Source organism: Choloepus didactylus, chromosome 3 (genome assembly GCF_015220235.1).
Source record: "Choloepus didactylus isolate mChoDid1 chromosome 3, mChoDid1.pri, whole genome shotgun sequence".
Classification (NCBI taxonomy): domain Eukaryota; kingdom Metazoa; phylum Chordata; class Mammalia; order Pilosa; family Megalonychidae; genus Choloepus; species Choloepus didactylus.
In genome coordinates, this window is record NC_051309.1 from 164906144 (window position 1) to 164924164 (window position 18021).

An 18021-nucleotide genomic window follows, 5' to 3' on the forward strand; every position below is an offset into this window, starting at 1 on the left:
GACAATGGAGAGTCTTTCTATTCTGCCTGTGCCCTACCTCGTTCACAGGTTTCCAAAACCCAAGGCACACTTGGATTTTTCTGTTAAATTCACATAAAATTAAGTGTAAAATATTTTTTCATTAAAAAAAAGCACACTATACTAATAAGACATGAAAAGATCTCAACATCATTAGCCATTAAGGAAAATGCAAATCAAAACCACAATGAGATACCACCTCACACCCACTAGGATGGGTACGTTTAAAAAGACAATGACAAATGTTGGGGAGGATGTGGAAAAATTGGAACCTTTATCCACTGCTGCTAGGAATGTAAAATGATGTAGCCGCTTTGGAAAATGGCTTGGCAGTACCTCAAAAGGTTAAATACAGAATTACCATATAACTCAGCAATTCCAGCCCTAGCTATATATCTAAGAAAACAAAAAACATATGTCCACACAGAAACTTATATATGAGTTCATGGAGCATTATTCATAATATCCAAAAAGTGGAAACCAAATATCCACCAATTGATGGATGGATAAAACAAAACATGGTATATCCATACAATGGAATATTATTCAGCTATAAAAAGGGATGGAATATGATACAGGCTACAACAAGGATGAGTCTTGAAAACATTAAGCTAAGGGAAAGAAGCCAGATACAAAATGTCACATATTATATGATCCCAAATGTCCAGAATAGGCAAATCCACAGAGACAGAAAATAGATTAGGCGTTGCAAGGGGCTGGGAGGAACGGGGAGTGGAGAGTGACTGCTAACGGGTACAGGATTTCTTTTTGGGGTGATGAGAATGCTCTGAAATTACAAAAAAGTACACTGTAACTGCTGCTTCTTGAAAGATTTTGTCTCTCTAACCATCCATCCATCCATCCTTACTTTAACTGTGCATGTTCCTAAATGGATGCCTGGAATGATGCTCACTCAGTATTAATGGCAGTTATTTCTGGGTGGTAGAATATGGGAGTCTTTATAATTGTCTTTATTACTTAAATTCTTTATAATGGACATATTTTTTTCCCCAGAAAATTAAGTGATTTTCTTAAAAGCAGGAAACAAAAATTAGAAAATAAAAACACTAAAACCCGAAGGCCATGCTTGGTAAGAGAGGATCCCTTACACAGTACACACACACCACCTTTCTAATCGGGCTTTCATTGCAGTTTGATTGCCTCACAGAATCCAGGGTTCACCCACCTCCTTTAAACATGACAGAAGTTGACAAAAGCCCAAAGTGTCTCTATATCTGAACCCACTTGTCAGCATCTTCCATTTCTTCCTGCTGAAACTGTCTTACTCACTGCTTTAGGGTGTTTTATTTATTTATTTTTTTTTGGTGGGACAGGAAGGGGAAAGAAGAGAAAGATTTTTTTTCCTTTTCAAATGCTACAATTCATCTGCTCTTATGTATATAGATATATAGTTTTTTCCTGCCCTCAGGCCATTGAATCTTTCTGTTACCACTGAGCACTGTCATAAACATTTGTATTCCTCTGACATCCAAGCAACCAAAATACCTTCCCAAATGTGGCGTGTCCCTGTAGCTGACAGCATCACTCAGTGGTGGGTAAACAGAGCCTTTATTAGTTCCTGTCTCTAATTTCACAGCACAGAACCTGGTGTGGGCTCCGTGGTGGCTCATAATTGGCCAAAAGCAGCAGCTTTTCCAAAGTCTCACTTTGTAACCTGCCACTACTGTCGGTGTGTATAAATATTACATGCAAAAGGCACCATTAAAATAACATTACGTTTCTGGCTGAAGCACTGACAGCTGGGATATCTGAGGCTGAGATCGGACAGCTGCTGTGGTGTTCTTTCTGCTTCTAAGTACTTATTGTGAGAGAGTTTTCTGAATTCCGGGAATCTTCCACCCACCTGGGGCTGTCAGGTGGAGGTGAGGCAGAAGGCCACTTCAGATGATGCTATTTTTCTGAGCTTTCAACACACACTGGGTATATGTGTACAATTTTATTCACTAAGTGGGCGGCAGACTGACCTCAGGCACCTTGTTGGAAGACACTTGCAGAGAGCAATCACGTGACAAAGGCAAACAAGCTTGAACTGGCTGGGAGGGGCACATGGTGGGGGGGGCGAGGCTGTGGCCGGCCTTGCGGGTGGGTGGGGACCAGGGGGAGCAGCAGGCGGTCAGTAGCCCCCATGAGCTGCAGGGCCCAGCTTTAAACATACGCAATATGCAAATGTTTGGAGCAAAGCCAAACAATTAACTATCTTCCCCAGTTAGCAAAGATGGGAAGCAAATTGCATTTTATTTATCCTTGCTAAATAAAATGTTTCTATTTTTCAACATAAAAATTCACTTATAAGCATTTAATACTTCAGTTACAAAATGCACTCAGCAATGGCATTTGGATTTCACAGAACAATTGATTGGGACAGCAGAGCATTCCGAAGCTTTGGGAAGTTGGGACATACCTGTTTAGCTGCTGATGAAGAAATTACCTTCCTGTCCAGCAGGGTGAGAAGTTCAGCAAGTGCAGAAGGCGTGACAGGACTAGCAGCCCCAAAGGAGAGAAGACAGAGTTGTCAGCGTGTTCATTTATGTTGTTCAGAATCAGAACACTTTAAATAATTAAACCCATACCCAGGAATGAAAATTTTGACAGGTTAATTGGGCTCTACTTTATTTATTTATTTTGTATTTTGGGATATAACAAATTTTTGTGACTAGTGTTATTTTTTCTTTATTTTACCAACCAACAATAACAGCTGTTTGGCAGAAATTGTAGCAACAGACAACCGCTCAGTTTAATTAGTCAAAAAAAAAAAAAAGGAGGTGGCTGCAAAATTCATGAACCATGACAAGAAAGGGGAAAAAAAAATCCAGAAATTAAATATTTTCAACTAAAAGATCAGCCTCAAAATTACTCCAAACAAAACAGCTAATGAAGCCACTTTTCTGAGTGTTTTTGTGCAAATATCAATTCCTTTTCATTGTAAGAGATTTTCTTTAAGGGAACACAATGGCTATCACGTCTTTATCAGGTCTTGTGGGCCTCCTCACATGCTCACAACAGCATTCTGGACACAAAGGGCCCAGAATACATTATATCAATACTTTTAGGACATGACTTGTTTGGAACCTGGATATAAAAGGTCAAGGCACAGTAAAGTGTTAATTCACATTTGGGGGTAGGGGTACGGGGGTGCATGCCTAGATTAGTGAAATGACAAGACTGAATTACGGACTGTTTCTTTAGAAATATATGGCTTGATTACTTCTAAACACATACAGAAACTAGGCTAATGCATTGCAGTCTATCCGAGGTCATTAGGGGATGAGTTTTAAATAGATAGGAACAGCTTATAAATAGCACATTAGTGTGTCTGTGTAAATGAAGGTTTCTGAAATGCTAATAGCACTTGAAAATACCTGCTTTTTAAGTCTGGGTTTCCATCATCCACTATTAATTTCTATATAAGCCCCTAGATAATAAAATGGAAACTACAGCTTAGCCCCTATGCCAATTTCCACAAATTCCAAGCCGAAAGAGTCCAAGCTAACGAGGTGTGACTTCCCACATGCTCCAGTTCAGTACAGTGGAGCCGCACTCCAGTTTTCATTCAAAACAGCCAACACACTGAAGCACACCATCATGCTTAAGATGTCTGTTTATCCCGAAGTATGGATAAGAGGTAATTTCAAGTGGAAATTAGGTTTGGAGAATTAAATTGGTTTTTTGAACATCTGTGAATCATCCTGATTAACTCTCAACAGGAAGAGGGGTAGAGGGTTGGGAAATAAAACAATACTGTTGTTGTTCAAACCTAGACCCTTACTGACAAGTAATAAGGAATCAGGTTTTCAAGGTGCTTGAATGTTCTGTAATCCTAGAAAATACAGTAGGCAATTATCTAAGAGTGCAGACCGTGTGTAGAACCCGGGATAAGCACTGAGATTGGACTGGATTTATGAGCTGATGATACAGAGGACTGGAGTGTGGAGGTGAGGAACGGGGTGAAGAAGGACAGAAAAAGAACCCAAAGTAACTAAAAATACTTTTCCTTCAAGAAATCCATCCATTGACCTTAATTTACTAGTTAAGTCATAAATTCACATTATAAAGCATCTCTCCTGATGTACTAGCACCTGGGATTTCTCAATCACCTTTTTGTTCCCACAGTGCCTGACACATAGTAGGTCAACAGTATTTACGGCACTGAATTCCTCCCACCAGCAGGAACATCTGGTCTACTGCATATGCTGATTTTAGATATCCAGGGCTAAAACTTTAGGAAGACAGGATGACAAGGATCAGTACCTGTCACACCAATCCTGAAAAACCCCAACCATCAGTTAAATAAATAAACCCTCAGATGTGGAACATAATGGTAGCAGAGGCACAAATTACTAATTTGTTGCTATCAGATTTCTGGACAGTGAATGCGTTTTCACTGAAGAAGACTCTGACATCACAGGTTGAAGCTAAAGCTTTGTGTGCTTGTCTCTCTCCCCTCCAGTCTTGCAAGGTCAAGGTGTCCGAAGAGGAAGGGAAATGGGCTCTTTCAAATCTTCCTTCTTTCAAAACATTAATTATAGCTTCCCTTCCTCTGCGTTCCCAGTGCCACCATTTCTGATATCTCTGTGAATATGGCCACAGTGATCTCTAACAAGCTTCCAACCCTGCAGCCCCATTCCTGGATGCTGTTCCACCTTCCCATCATCATCATCATGTGCCTTCTCTTCCACTGGCTTCCCAGTGCCCCATAGCTAACCTGGAATTCCATGAAATACTTGGCCAGGGAATCTGCAATTTCCACTTTCTTATCAAAGTCAAACCTGTTACTAACAGTGAATTAGAATACGTTAACAACAACAACAACAACAAACAACTTTCAAAGCAAGACACTCAAAATAATTAAAAAGCCACACGTAACAAGAGCTTTTCTGGTTGGATCCTTTAAGTGCAGGTCTTCTGAGAGGCCCTTACAGGTGAACGCTCATTTGAAAAATCAGCCCCTGCTATTGATCCCTAGGGTGTTCCTGGCATGGGATTATCATGAGAAAATGGCTAGCTTTGTAGCTATCTCTCTTCTAAGTGCTGCAAACCACGCTAATGGCTGAAGCTGATCATTAATTACTGTTTGCTCGGGTTAGGCTGGTGCATCCTGTGAGGCTAAAAGCTCTTTGGACTGTGTAGAAAAAGAGCTGCTATAACCTGGTTGTGGCTCCTCAGCTCTTCTACATAAATTACAAAACAGAACTGTTGCTTAGCTTCCTCTTTACCCTGATTTTGGAACAACTAAGGATACTTTTATTTAGAACTGCATATACCCTTTGGGTTCTTAAAAGCTCTAGTGCTTATGAATTTTGGAGGGGCAAATCCCAGGGGCTCCAAGTTCACTCAACAGGCTTATTTATCCTCAGCTCCTTTAGAAGTGCTCCCAAAGTGGTTGTCAGGCAAATCCTTAAGTTTAAAGACCAACATATAAGGAAACTGATCGAAAGTCAGGAGACTTGGATTCTAGTCTCAGCAGTTGTGCAACCTGAAGTAAGTCACCTTACCTCTTAGGGTCTGTTTTCTCATCTGCTAAATGAGGGCTGAACCTACTAAGTCCAAAATTCAGCTACCCTATGAACCATACGCAACAAGATGGAAACCATACATTTTTAATGAAGAGATTAATGTGTCCTCCAGAAACCCAAACACCCCATCTTCTTGGAGGCTTCTTGGATTTTTCTGGCTAATAATCTCCCTCCTCTCTGCTCCTACTGCACTGTGTATGGTTCCAAGACAAGAAGCACCCCATTCTGTCTCGAATTGTAATATTAATGCACATGTCTAATCCTTCCCAGGAGACTGACAGCTTCCTGAGGGCTGGAACTGGGTCCTGTTCATCTCTACACATCCACTGCAGAGTGAGGCTCTGTATCCACTTACTGGATGCACAGTTGAATTCCTCTGTGACCTTCCAGACCCTCTGTATTCTGTCTCCACTCCACTTATACAACCAAACCTACTTCTCTGCCATTTTCTGCTCTCTGCTCCTACCAGCTACACTCTTCCCCATTCCAAAAACACACCAGTTCTTTGCCTTTCCCACATCTTGGCTCACGTCTGCTCCCCACTGGTATCACCCAGCCTCACCCTCCACAATCCTATCCACCTTTGAGGCTCTGGTACAGTTGTATGTCCTCCACTAACTCCTCCAGATGGCTCCAGCCTTCACTGATTTCTTCACTGAATGGCCATAATATCTGGGGTGTAAACAGTGGATGGATAAGTTTCTGAATGGAGAGGTCGAACCTGGCAGGACTTGAGTGAAAGACAAGAAGGTAACAGATGCCAGTCCAGGAGACCAGCCACATTAGGCTAAGAGCAGCACAGATTTGATATTTAATATACCAGCATGACCAAGAGAAGGACTAACATTGAGGGCTCACTCTGGGCCAGGCACTGTGCATATTCCTCTCAAAAACCCTTGGAAGCAGGTACTATCCTTTCTATTTTACAGTGAGGAAACTGAGGTTCAGAGAATGGAACTCAACCAAGGTCACTACTGGTAAGCAGCCAAGTAAGGAAGTGACCGACCACACAGAGCCACATAAACACGTGCATATTTACACTGAGAGCAAAACTCAGCAGGAAGTTGCTACTGTACAGAGTTAACTTATTTTCACAAACAACCTTTTGGTAATCATATATCAATATATGTCTGCCTTCTCCACTCCACTTCTCTGTGACCGTGGGATGCTCCTCAGATGATGACACACCATCCAGACCAGGGCCTCCAAGGGGCCTCCAAGCTTTCACTGGGCCCTTAACCACCTCCATGTCCCTAGTGAATCTCTCTCCCCCACCCTCCACAACTGAAACTGCTGCTCATATTTTTCCTTCTTGATACTCCTTTTCTTTGGCTTCTGGGATACCACTACCTCCTGGTTTTCCTGCTACTTCTCTGCCATTTCTTCTCAGTTTCCTTATTCTTGGCCCATATCTCAGTTAAGGGCTAGAGAGTCTCAGGCTGCTTCCTCAGCCAGCTTATCACCCGGTAACCTCACCCCCGGTTCTCATCCACTCCAACGACGTCAACTGCCATCTACCTGCTCCTAATTTCACGGACGATGCACGTGCACTCCCCAAAGAGTCACTAAGACACCTCAAAAGTTCTACATGAGCTGTTCTCTATGCCTGGAAAACTTTCCCCCTTCGACTCTGCCTGGCTGACCCTGCTCAGCCCCCACTCAGGCCTCAGCTTAGCTGCTCCTTTCTTCCCCACTCAGAGCACCTCCCTCACTGCTTTGTGGCCACCAGCTTCTAGACTGCCAGCTCTCTGTGAGCAGGGACTGTGACTGCCTTGTTGACTGGCTTTTCCCAGTGTTTAGCACAGAGCAGAGACTGAATAAACATGTGCTGAATAAGGAACAAATGGGAACTCTCAAATTTATACTTCCCAGATATCTCTTGGAAGCTGCACATCCATATCTGGACTGCCTCCTGGTTACCCCCATGAAGGGATGTCTGTGCTACAGGCAGCTCAAATCTGGCATGGCCAAAATGGAGTATGACACTGTCCTTCTACCCCTTTCCTCTAAACTTATTCCTCTTCCTTTACCTCCTACTAGATGGAAAATCACTGCCCTCCATTTCTCCCCATTGCCTGAGCAGGACATCGGGAAGTCCTGCCGGCGTGAGGCTAAGTGCCCTGACCTCGGCCGCCTTCTTTCAGCCCTGTCCTGGCCACCTTGGGTCAGGCCCGTTCTCATCAACACTCCCGCCAGAGCCTCCCAGTAGGTGCCCCTGCCTCTAAGTCTCTTCTCCCACCCCATTCCCCCAAACTGAAACAAGAGTGAGCTTGTTGCTGGTGGCTTCCAAGGACTTCTGACAAAGACATACAAGTCCTCTAGGTGGCCCGCGGTCCCTCAGCCCAGCTTCTCCCCTCCATGCCTGCTGGCCACCTCACCACCCTGGAGTTTCTGAGTTTCCTGAGCCTTCGCGCCCGCTAGTTTCTGAGTGCTGCTCCCTTCATGTGGAATGCTCCCGCCCCTCCCACCACGTGGCAACCCCCACGTGTCCTTCAGGGTTTGGGTCAAGTGTCACCTTCTGAGGGAAACTTTGCTTGGTTTCCTTGGCCTCAGCTCGGGTTCCCGTTGGTGCACTTGCGACCCCCCATGCCGTGTCCAGCATAACAGTATCAGCCTGAGGTGATCTTGTTTCCTCACGTGTCTGCATCCCCACAAATGCGTAAGCTTGTCTAACTCTTCTTTAGGTCCCCAGTCCCCAGCATGGTACAAAGGACATAGTGTACAGTCAGAGATTTGAATACATGATTGAGCTTTCAAATGGGATGGAAGACATCCTTAGAATTTGGAATTCACAAGGGATGTTTGTCCTGTTGGAATATTCTGAGGGGGGAAAGGAAGAGCAAAAACTGGGCCTACCCCATTTTAATGGATTCTGGACACAGAGTTCATCAAAACAGAAAAAAAGAAATCCCCAAAGTTCACTCACCTCTCGCTGACAGCAAGGTTCTGTTGCTTTAAATGACACAGGAAAGTATTGAGGACCCAACTAGTCACCTTTTTTGGTGCTGCCCTAGTTTCTTTTATCACATTTTGGAAGAACTCCAGTAGGCCAACTTCATTCTGTGAAAAAAAAAAAAAAAAAAAAAAATATATATATATATATATATATATATATATATATATAAAGCTTCCCCCAAAAATGAGAGCTCAGCATTCTGAAGGCACTTAACTGTCACCCTTTCCCTCCTCTGAGACATCCACTCTTTCTTTACTAAACACTGAGATGTCACCAGAAAATTCTGATCACTTTTGGTAAACAGCAAATATTCTACTTCTCCTACTGTCACCATGTATTTAAATAGCATTTTCTCAAGGAGTGAATATATTTTAGAGAGCCCTGACTCTGAGCACTAGGGATGGCGACATCCCCCATCCTCAACCTTTATCCTTTTGCTGGAAATCCTAATGATTGGTGGAATAAGAAAATGAAAAAAGAAGCAAATCAAGAAGCAACAAACAAACTGAATATTCTCCCTCTGAAAACTCAAAAGTGGATTGCAACTGTATTCATCTTCACATCATCCCAGGAGGTAGACAGGATGGGTGGTGACGTGTTTTCAATGTGAGGAAGAACGTGGCGCACGTGGCCCTCGTTGGCCACGTAATGAGTGGAGGGACAGCCCGGCCTCCAGGTGTCCTGGGCAGGCTCAGCCCACCGACATGGCCTCTCATCTTGATGCCTGAAAAGGACGAGCTGGGCCGGTTCAACAAGGATGCTAGTGTGATGAAGACTTTACTGCTTCTCCCTCTGCAGACTGTGAGCTCTGTAAGCCAGGCCCTGCCGTTCTCCTTCATTCCATAACTGCAGCCTAAGTCTGGGCTGGGCTTAGGGAAATATGGGTGGGTGGAATCAACGTCTTCCTCCACCAGGTGTGTTTGTTTTAAATCACATGTGAGCTCTCATTCTTTATCATACCACATTCACCTTTAATTACAGGAATTGCTGCAATGCACGTAAGAGTAACCTCCGAAGAACTCATTAACTTATAACTATGTCTAGCTGCCAGCCCAATTTGGTTTGGCAGGACTCAAGAAATTTAGCAAAGTCTACCCCTAGTTTCTCAGTAAGAAAAATGTTCCACTCTCATAAGGGAAGACTGGAATTTCCAAATGTGGAGGGATCAAGTTTTAACTAGCAGATCTTCCCTACCTGCTGAAGTTCAAATCAAACCACACTTTCCTTGAAATATTCCCTTTTAAGTTCACACTGTGCAAAGGCTCCCACTCCCACCCCTTGCATAGAACCTTCATTAACAAAGAACTTTCTTAAGTAAGATGCTGGGAAGAAGCAAGGTATACTACCAAAAGGCACAAGTTTGATAAAGTTGAAATTCCATAATAAAAAACCCACATGCTCTTTTATTACAGATAAACTCTCTGGTGACAAGCCTACTGAGTAAGCCCAGAATCATCTCTTGAATCTCTTTTCAAGCCAATGCTATTATTCTGCTCATGCTAAACCAAGGCAAAAGGCCAACAGAGCAGCTGAAGCTTGACTACAGAAAAAGGCAAACTCAAGCAACATGAAGAGGAAGTTCTGCTTAACTTATGAAAAAGTATTCCAACTTCCACAATGGTACACAAATCACTGGGGAAGCAGAAAACCACTATCCAGCCTAAATCAGACAGGCAGAATTCCCTTTGTTCTCAACCAGACAGGCTCGCCCACTGGTGAAACAAGCTGTCAGGAGGAGAACTCTCTGCTTTGCCAAGGAAAGGTTTTCTAAATCCACCTAGAAATACTGCATTTGAACTCACCCGCTTGGCTGAGTCGCTGGGACGTGATGAATATCTATTCCTCTACCCTTGGGTGGATCTTTTATTGGATGGATAACACGGCAAGTCAGATTTCTGTTTGTCTTTTCATGTCAGTGCTGTGATGAAGCCTTTTGGAGCTGGAACTGTACTTCACTAGGGGATACGTGATTTCAGTCCACAATTTAAAGCAGACATGAAAATCTGTGGTTGTGATGGGGGAGATACAGACAGCCAGGCTGGAGGGGGCTGAGCTGCTGCTGCCCAGAGAATGAGGGATCAATAGAAGTTGCACATGGGCTGCCTGCTCTGGCTCTTTAGAGCAGAAGCCCACTTTTCAGGAAAAAACCCCATTGCATTCTAGGGAAGGTATTCTTAGTTTTCTATGAGATTGGAAAATGCTAATAAGCTTGGCACAAATCTCAGAAGTCCCTGGTCAATGCGGCAGTGTCAGCCATCTGGTTTTCTCAGAAAAACAGTGGGCTACTAATTCCCTTACATAAATATCATATTTAGAGCAATGCAGAAAGGCTACTACATAAGGGGACCTTGTAACATCCTTCTTGAAGACAATAATAAGCAAAGCATTCAACTCAGCACTAATCTCTCCTACATAGGACAGAACTGCAGCTTCAGCTACACCAGGAGTCAAGTTTCTTGGCTGACTGGGGCTCTGACTGTTCCTTCAGAGACAGCTAAAGCAGCAGGGGTAACTGATCCTATCTTCTGTATAATACTAGATGGTGTCTACAGCTCCATGACTGGGAAACCCATCTTTTTCACATTTTAATCAAATCTCCCAGAGCACTCAATTTATATCCAGAGCCAATGTCAAGTCAAGCTCTCAGAAGTTAACAGGAATCCTCTACTGCTAATGGTTTTGTCGGTTTATCAATGCTGGCATGAGACAAGGCAGAGGCACACCCCACCTTTGTTGCCTGTTCTGGGAAGAACCCCCAATTTCCCCTTGCACTGTGCCCTTGAAGCTATTTGCTCCAAAGCTGTCTCTTGCAGTCTTCTTTCTGAGATGATAAAATATAGGGAGACTATCCAGTTGGAATAGGATGAAGGCTGATTTCTCAACTGCAATTCTAGTTCTGTTTAAGACACATGTCCTGTGATCTTGGTGATAGGGGCACTGCAAAGGCCACAAGTGAGGGTGGGCAATATTTATAAGTAGAACGAAACCTGATAGAGACAGCTGCCCAATGGCAGACTTGAGAAAAAAAGCAGCCCAGAAAATACAAGTTGAGGAACAGCTGATAATGTGGCAGGGAATGAGCTGGCCGCTATAAGGAACCCCAGGTTAGCAATACAGGGCATCTAAAGGCTCACAGAAGTGGTTACTGAATACCTGCGAGAGACAGTGGTCAGCAGTCAGCACAGTCAGGAGCTGCACACAGCTGGTGGGGTTGATGATGACAACAATGATGCTAATTAGAAGTGCAACAACAATAGGTAGAGGTACTGTTCCAAGCCCCCTCTCTGCATCAATTCATTTAATACCAACAATGCTATGGGGTAGGTACTATTACAACTCTTTTACTGATGAGGGCACTGAGGAGCTGAGAGGTTAAAGAACTTGCTTGAGGTCACACAGCAAGGAAAGTGGCAGAGCAGAAGGCCATCCCCTGCAGCCTGTGCTCTTAACCTCTGCGTTACTCCACCTCTGATGAAGAAAAGGTCACAGGTCCTGGCCTTCCTGGAGGCTGCAACGGAGCACTGCCCTGTGCCAGGCACAATGTGAATAACTAGCTCATCTAAAGAAGGCACTTCCTCACTGCTTCCATCATTTTAGTTGACAGCTGCCAGCTGTTCAAAGGTTCTTAACATGTTTTGAAACATGTAATGTTTTGTAACATGTATTGTCACAAATGCCCCAGCAATAAGCTTAGAAATTAGGAGGAAATGGCTAGCTCACGTAGTCTTTGCCAGGGAACACCTAGATCTCGTGGCATGGCACACACCTGCACCCAGATCTGGGTAAAGATGGGCACCGCCACCCAGGCCACACAAGGCTTCCAGGGGATGGAAGGGCGGCTGGAGCTCCCCGTGCTCCTGTTCTGCACCCCCAACCCCTCTCCACAGAGAATGTACCCCGAGCGTGCCCAAACCAAAAGGCGGCACAATTCTGAAGTACCTTCTGTCCCTAAGAACAAATCCCATCAACTCTTACATCATTTTGGTATTAAGCATACCATATTTTATTGTATAGCATTCTAGTTTCTCTAACATGGGTGAGAAGAATGTGTTTGTACCTCAGCAGGCAGGTTGTGCCTGTGGTGAAGGCAGCACACTGTACGGGAGACCCAGGATCTGCAGACCAAATTACAGTGGTTTCAACCGGTCTCTCATGGGTCATCATCCCTCACTCTGCAGAGGCACAAACTGGAATTGCACCCCCCTGTGTGGCAGGGGTGCTAGGTAAGGCAGCCCTAAATGCCGCTGCAGACGTCAGAAGAGGGTGCAGCATCTGCACAGCAGTGGGGGCTCTGTTGCTCCCTCGTTATCCTGGTGAATTTGGTCTTTCTTACAAAGTGACAAAAACAAAACCCAAATCTCACAACCTGGTGAAAAACGGCCCCCCAAATAACACCACTCATGGTGGGGCTGGAAACGGAAGGTAAGTGGCAGGAGTGACGGTTCTTGGCCAGAAAGCAAGCGTGATGGTGAGAGGAAGGAGGGATTGCTCGGTGGGGCGGTGGCCTGGATCCATGGTGCATGCCAGTCCTCCCTCTGCTTTTCATGGAAACAGGAGGCAGCTGTGAAAATTTTTCAGCAAATGCTCCAGTGAATGGAAAAAGTACTCTTTGAGAGAGGACTCTTCAGTGGGGAGAAAGAAAAGGTAGTTGATTTGTGATGTGAAGCTGGGCCTGGAAAGCACACGGCTCTCCACTCGGATACATCAGGAGAAAGGCAGAATCCTGAGCCATCACTGCGACTTTCAAGACGATGGGGATCTGGAGAAGCTCTGGAACAATGCAGTAAACATCAAGGGGATGATCTCCAGCCTGTCCCAAGGGGCACATGACTAGAGGCCTCTGGTCCTTTTTTGGTCCCCACAATTTCCACCTCTGGGTCATGTTCCCAAAGGGCCTGGCAGCCCCTAAAATCTTAGCAAAACTCTGGTCCCAACAATTTCAATTTGTGGTATGTTCCCAGCAAAGCCAGGAAATATACATATCTGAGTTCAAATCAGGGTACCAGTTCCATCCAGGGAGTTTTCTCACCTACAGTTGGCTTAGGCTAATGTGAAAATGAGTTTACATTCTCTAAGACACATTAACTCTAGGAGCTATTGAGGGAAACCAATCTGGGAGTAAGAATTTCCCTTGGATAATCAAAATCCAAAGAATTTGGGTAATAAAAGTTGACAGCAGACAGGCATAGTTCGAAGAATACATCTGCTAGAATGGGACATAAGAAGTGTGCTGTCCAAAAAAATCAATTTTGATTATAATCACATTCCAGTGTGCCTAAAACCACCATTGTCAGACAAACAGTCTCAACATCCAGAACTTCTGTCACTCCATAGGGGCTTTCTGGTTGAAGCTTGAAACGGCAACAAAGCCTAAAGGCAGTGTGGCTCTGCTCACCAACTCCAGAGCTGACATAAACTTGAGTAACACACTTTAAATTGTCCCCAAAGGGAAATCATTCCACAAACAGGACATCAAGCTTCAGGATGGACTGGGGACAGACCCTTTCAGGCCCCCCATGGCTGGGTACTCAGGAGGTCATCGCTCCCTGCACTTTGACCTCAATGGGCAGGTACCTGGGGGCTCAGGGGGCTGGGAGCCCGGGAGTATCACTCTGGAAGACCCTGGTCACACACAAGTGGAAGAAATGAACTGTTGGTTTTGCAGAGGTTGACTTAGAAGATGCATCCTTATATTTAACTTTACCAGAGCAAAATATTGGCTATTTTCTCAGTACACAAACTAAATATAAAAACACCCTTAAGCAGGCAAGCACTGTGTGCAATTTTGTAAAAGGGAGAATAAAATCAATTTTGAAAACTACACAGAGCTGAAATATGGTGAATGGCAATGCTGACCAAATGGATTTTCCTTAAACAGTAGTTAGGAGGTGAGTACTTTGCACCATAGTAAATCTTGGCAGTCCAAAGCCAGTCAATACGGTTTCAGACGCTTTTTCAAAACTATTTAGCTTTAAAGTAGTAGAACATACAGGACAGACAGATATTTATTATGGGAAATTACCTGATAGGCAATTCATCCAGACAGCAAGCCAGGCCCTTTCAGGCTTACTAGAAACTCAAAGAAAAACAATCCACTTAACAACCAACTGTAGTCATGAAACCTTTTCTGTTTCTTTGTCCCTTGGAGACACCATAACCTTTTCCATGATGTCAGAAACAAAGGATTATGACTTAAATTGGGGAATAACCAGCTGGGGAAAATGAAGTGGCTCAAATAAGACAAAACTTCTTGAGGTTGAATACAGACACCCATGACAGAGGAGGTTACTGATTCAGGGGTTCACAATTGCATTTTTCTACAGCTCCCCTGGGACCATGCTGGAGTTTTCTTAAAACTCTGCCTTATGTGGTCTTGGTACTGCTTGGTGACAATGTTCTCCCTGGCAGCACGTTCCTGGGAGACTACTCGGCCAAATTTAGATGTTTCTTTAGATTCAATCATGATTCTGCTGTATCTATCACCTTCAGGATAAGTGAATCATTTCCCTCCTCTTTCAGCTGGGCGGCAGATGGGTGGGGTTCATAGACCTGGCAACCTCTTCAGAGCCCTCCCACCTGCTTAGTCTCAGCCATGAGATCTGGAATCAAGAGGGTCCGTCCCCTACTCAGTATTTTAATCCATCATCCCGCAGGGCTGCTCAGGAGATTTACAAGCAACATGGAAAAGAGTAAGCTCTGGGAGACATTTACAACAGGAGGTCCTCAAAAAATGCTAATAGGGGAGACTGTAACATTCTTCCACTGAAATCTCTCATGACAGAAGAAACAAGGTTTAAATCTTTGTTCCCACAGATTTCATACACGGCCAGTTGCCCTGTGAGCTCGCATCTGATGTTCCTTTTTTTTTTTTTTTTATCTTCATTTTATTGAGATATATTCACATACCACGCAGTCATACAAAACAAATCGTACTTTCGATTGTTTACAGTACCATTACATAGTGGTACATTCATCACCCAAATCAATCCCTGACACCTTCATTAGCACACACACAAAAATAACAAGAATAATAATTAGAGTGAAAAAGAGCAATTGAAGTAAAAAAGAACACTGGGTACCTTTGTCTGTTTGTTTCCTTCCCCTATTTTTCTACTCATCCATCCATAAACTAGACAAAGTGGAGTGTGGTCCTTATGGCTTTCCCAATCCCATTGTCACCCCTCATAAGCTACATTTTTATACAACTGTCTTCGAGATTCATGGGTTCTGGCTTGTAGTTTGATAGTTTCAGGTATCCACCACCAGCTACCCCAATTCTTTAGAACCTAAAAAGGGTTGTCTAAAGTGTGCATAAGAGTGCCCACCAGAGTGACTTCTCGGCTCCTTTTGGAATCTCTCTGCCACTGAAGCTTATTTCATTTCCTTTCACATCCCCCTTTTGGTCAAGAAGATGTTCTCCGTCCCACGATGCCAGGTCTACATTCCTCCCCGGGAGTCGTATTCCACGTTGCCAGGGAGATTCACTCCCCTGGGTGTCTGATCCCACGTAGGGGGGAGGGCAGTGATTTCACCTTTCAAGTTGGCTTAGCTAGAGAGACAGGGCCACATCTGAGCAACAAAGAGGCATTCGGGAGGAGGCTCTTAGGCACAACCATAGTGAGGCCTAGCCTCTCCTTTGCAGCAACCGTCTTCCCAAGGGTAAAACCTGTGGTAGAGGGCTCAACCCATCAAACCACCAGTCCCCTATGTCTGTGGTCATGTTAGCAACCGTGGAGGTGGGGTAGGCGAATACCCCTGCATTCTCCACAGGCTCCTCAAGGGGGCACTACATCTTTTTTTTTTCCTTTTCTTTTCTTTTTTTTTTTTTTTTTTTAACTTTCCCTTCTTTTTTAAATCAACTGTATGAAAAAAAAAGTTAAAAAGAAAACAAACATACAATAAAAGAACATTTCAAAGAGACCATAACAAAGGAGTAAGAAAAAGACAACTAACCTAAGATAACTGCTTAACTTCCAACATGTTCCTACTTTACCCCAAGAAAGTTACCTAATATAGCAACATTTCTGTGAACTTGCTCCTACTATATCCATCAGAAATTAACAGACCATAGTCATTCCTGGGCATCCCCAGAACGTTAAATAGCTTATCTGTTCTTCTTGGATTATTGTTCCCCCTTCCTTAATTGCTCTCTATTGCTAGTTCCCCTACATTCTACATTATAAACCATTTGTTTTACATTTTTCAAAGTTCACATTAGTGGTAGCATATAATATTTCTCTTTTTGTGCCTGGCTTATTTCGCTCAGCATTATGTCTTCAAGGTTCATCCATGTTGTCATATGTTTCACCAGATCGTTCCTTCTTACTGCCGCGTAGTATTCCATCGTGTGTATATACCACATTTTATTTATCCACTCATCTGTTGAAGGACATTTGGGTTGTTTCCATCTCTTGGCAATTGTGAATAATGCTCCTATGAACATTGGCGTGCAGATATCTGTTCGTGTCACTGCTTTCCGACCTTCCGGGTATATACCGAGAAGTGCAATCGCTGGATCGAATGGTAACTCTATATCTAGTTTTCTAAGGAACTGCCAGACTGACTTCCAGAGTGGCTGAACCATTATACAGTCCCACCAACAATGAATAAGAGTTCCAATTTCTCCACATCCCCTCCAGCATTTGTAGTTTCCTGTTTGTTTAACGGCAGCCATTCTAACCGGTGTTAGATGGTATCTCATTGTGGTCTTAATTTGCATCTCTCTAATAGCTAGTGAAGCTGAACATTTTTTCATGTGTTTCTTGGCCATTTGTATTTCCTCTTCAGAGAACTGTCTTTTCATATCTTTTGCCCATTTTATAATTGGGCCGACAGTACTGTTGTCATTGAGTTGTAGGATTTCTTTATATATGCAAGATATCAGTCTTTTGTCAGATACATGGTTTCCAAAAATTTTTTCCCATTGAGTTGGCTGCCTCTTTACCTTTTTGAGAAATTCCTTTGAGGTGCAGAAACTTCTAAGCTTGAGGAGTTCCCATTTATCTATTTTCTCTTTTGTTGCTTGTGCTTTGGGTGTAAAGTCTAGGAAGTGGCCGCCTAATACAAGGTCTTGAAGATGTTTTCCTACATTATCTTCTAGGAGTTTTATGGTACTTTCTTTTCTATTGAGATCTTTGGTCCATTTTGAGTTAATTTTCGTGTAGGGGGTGAGGTAGGGGTCCTCTTTCATTCTTTTGGATATGGATATCCAACTCTCCCAGCCCCATTTGTTGAAAAGACCATTATGACTCAGTTCAGTGACTTTGGGGGCCTTATCAAAGATGAGTCGGCCATAGATCTGAGGGTCTATCTCCGAATTCTCAATTCGATTCCATTGATCTATATGTCTATCTTTGTGCCAGTACCATGCTGTTTTGGCAACTGTGGCTTTATAATAAGCTTCAAAGTCAGGGAGTGTAAGTCCTCCCACTTCGTTTTTCTTTTCTAGAGTGTCTTTAGCAATTCGAGGCATCTTCCCTTTCCAAATAAATTTGATAACTAGCTTTTCCAAGT

The 18021-nt window shown here is 43.6% G+C and overlaps 1 protein-coding gene across 1 annotated transcript in view; it reads right to left on the bottom strand.

Annotated features, from left to right (window-relative positions):
• The window catches only part of GATB (glutamyl-tRNA amidotransferase subunit B), an 89178-nt gene that overhangs the window by 6247 nt on the left and 64910 nt on the right, over window positions 1-18021 (bottom strand). Inside the window, exons 10-11 of the mRNA XM_037830817.1 lie at window positions 8479-8612; window positions 2441-2519 (exon numbers count right to left, since the gene is read on the bottom strand). Of these exons, the coding sequence (XP_037686745.1) occupies window positions 2441-2519; window positions 8479-8612 (213 nt within the window). The remainder of the gene's footprint in view (window positions 1-2440; window positions 2520-8478; window positions 8613-18021) is intronic.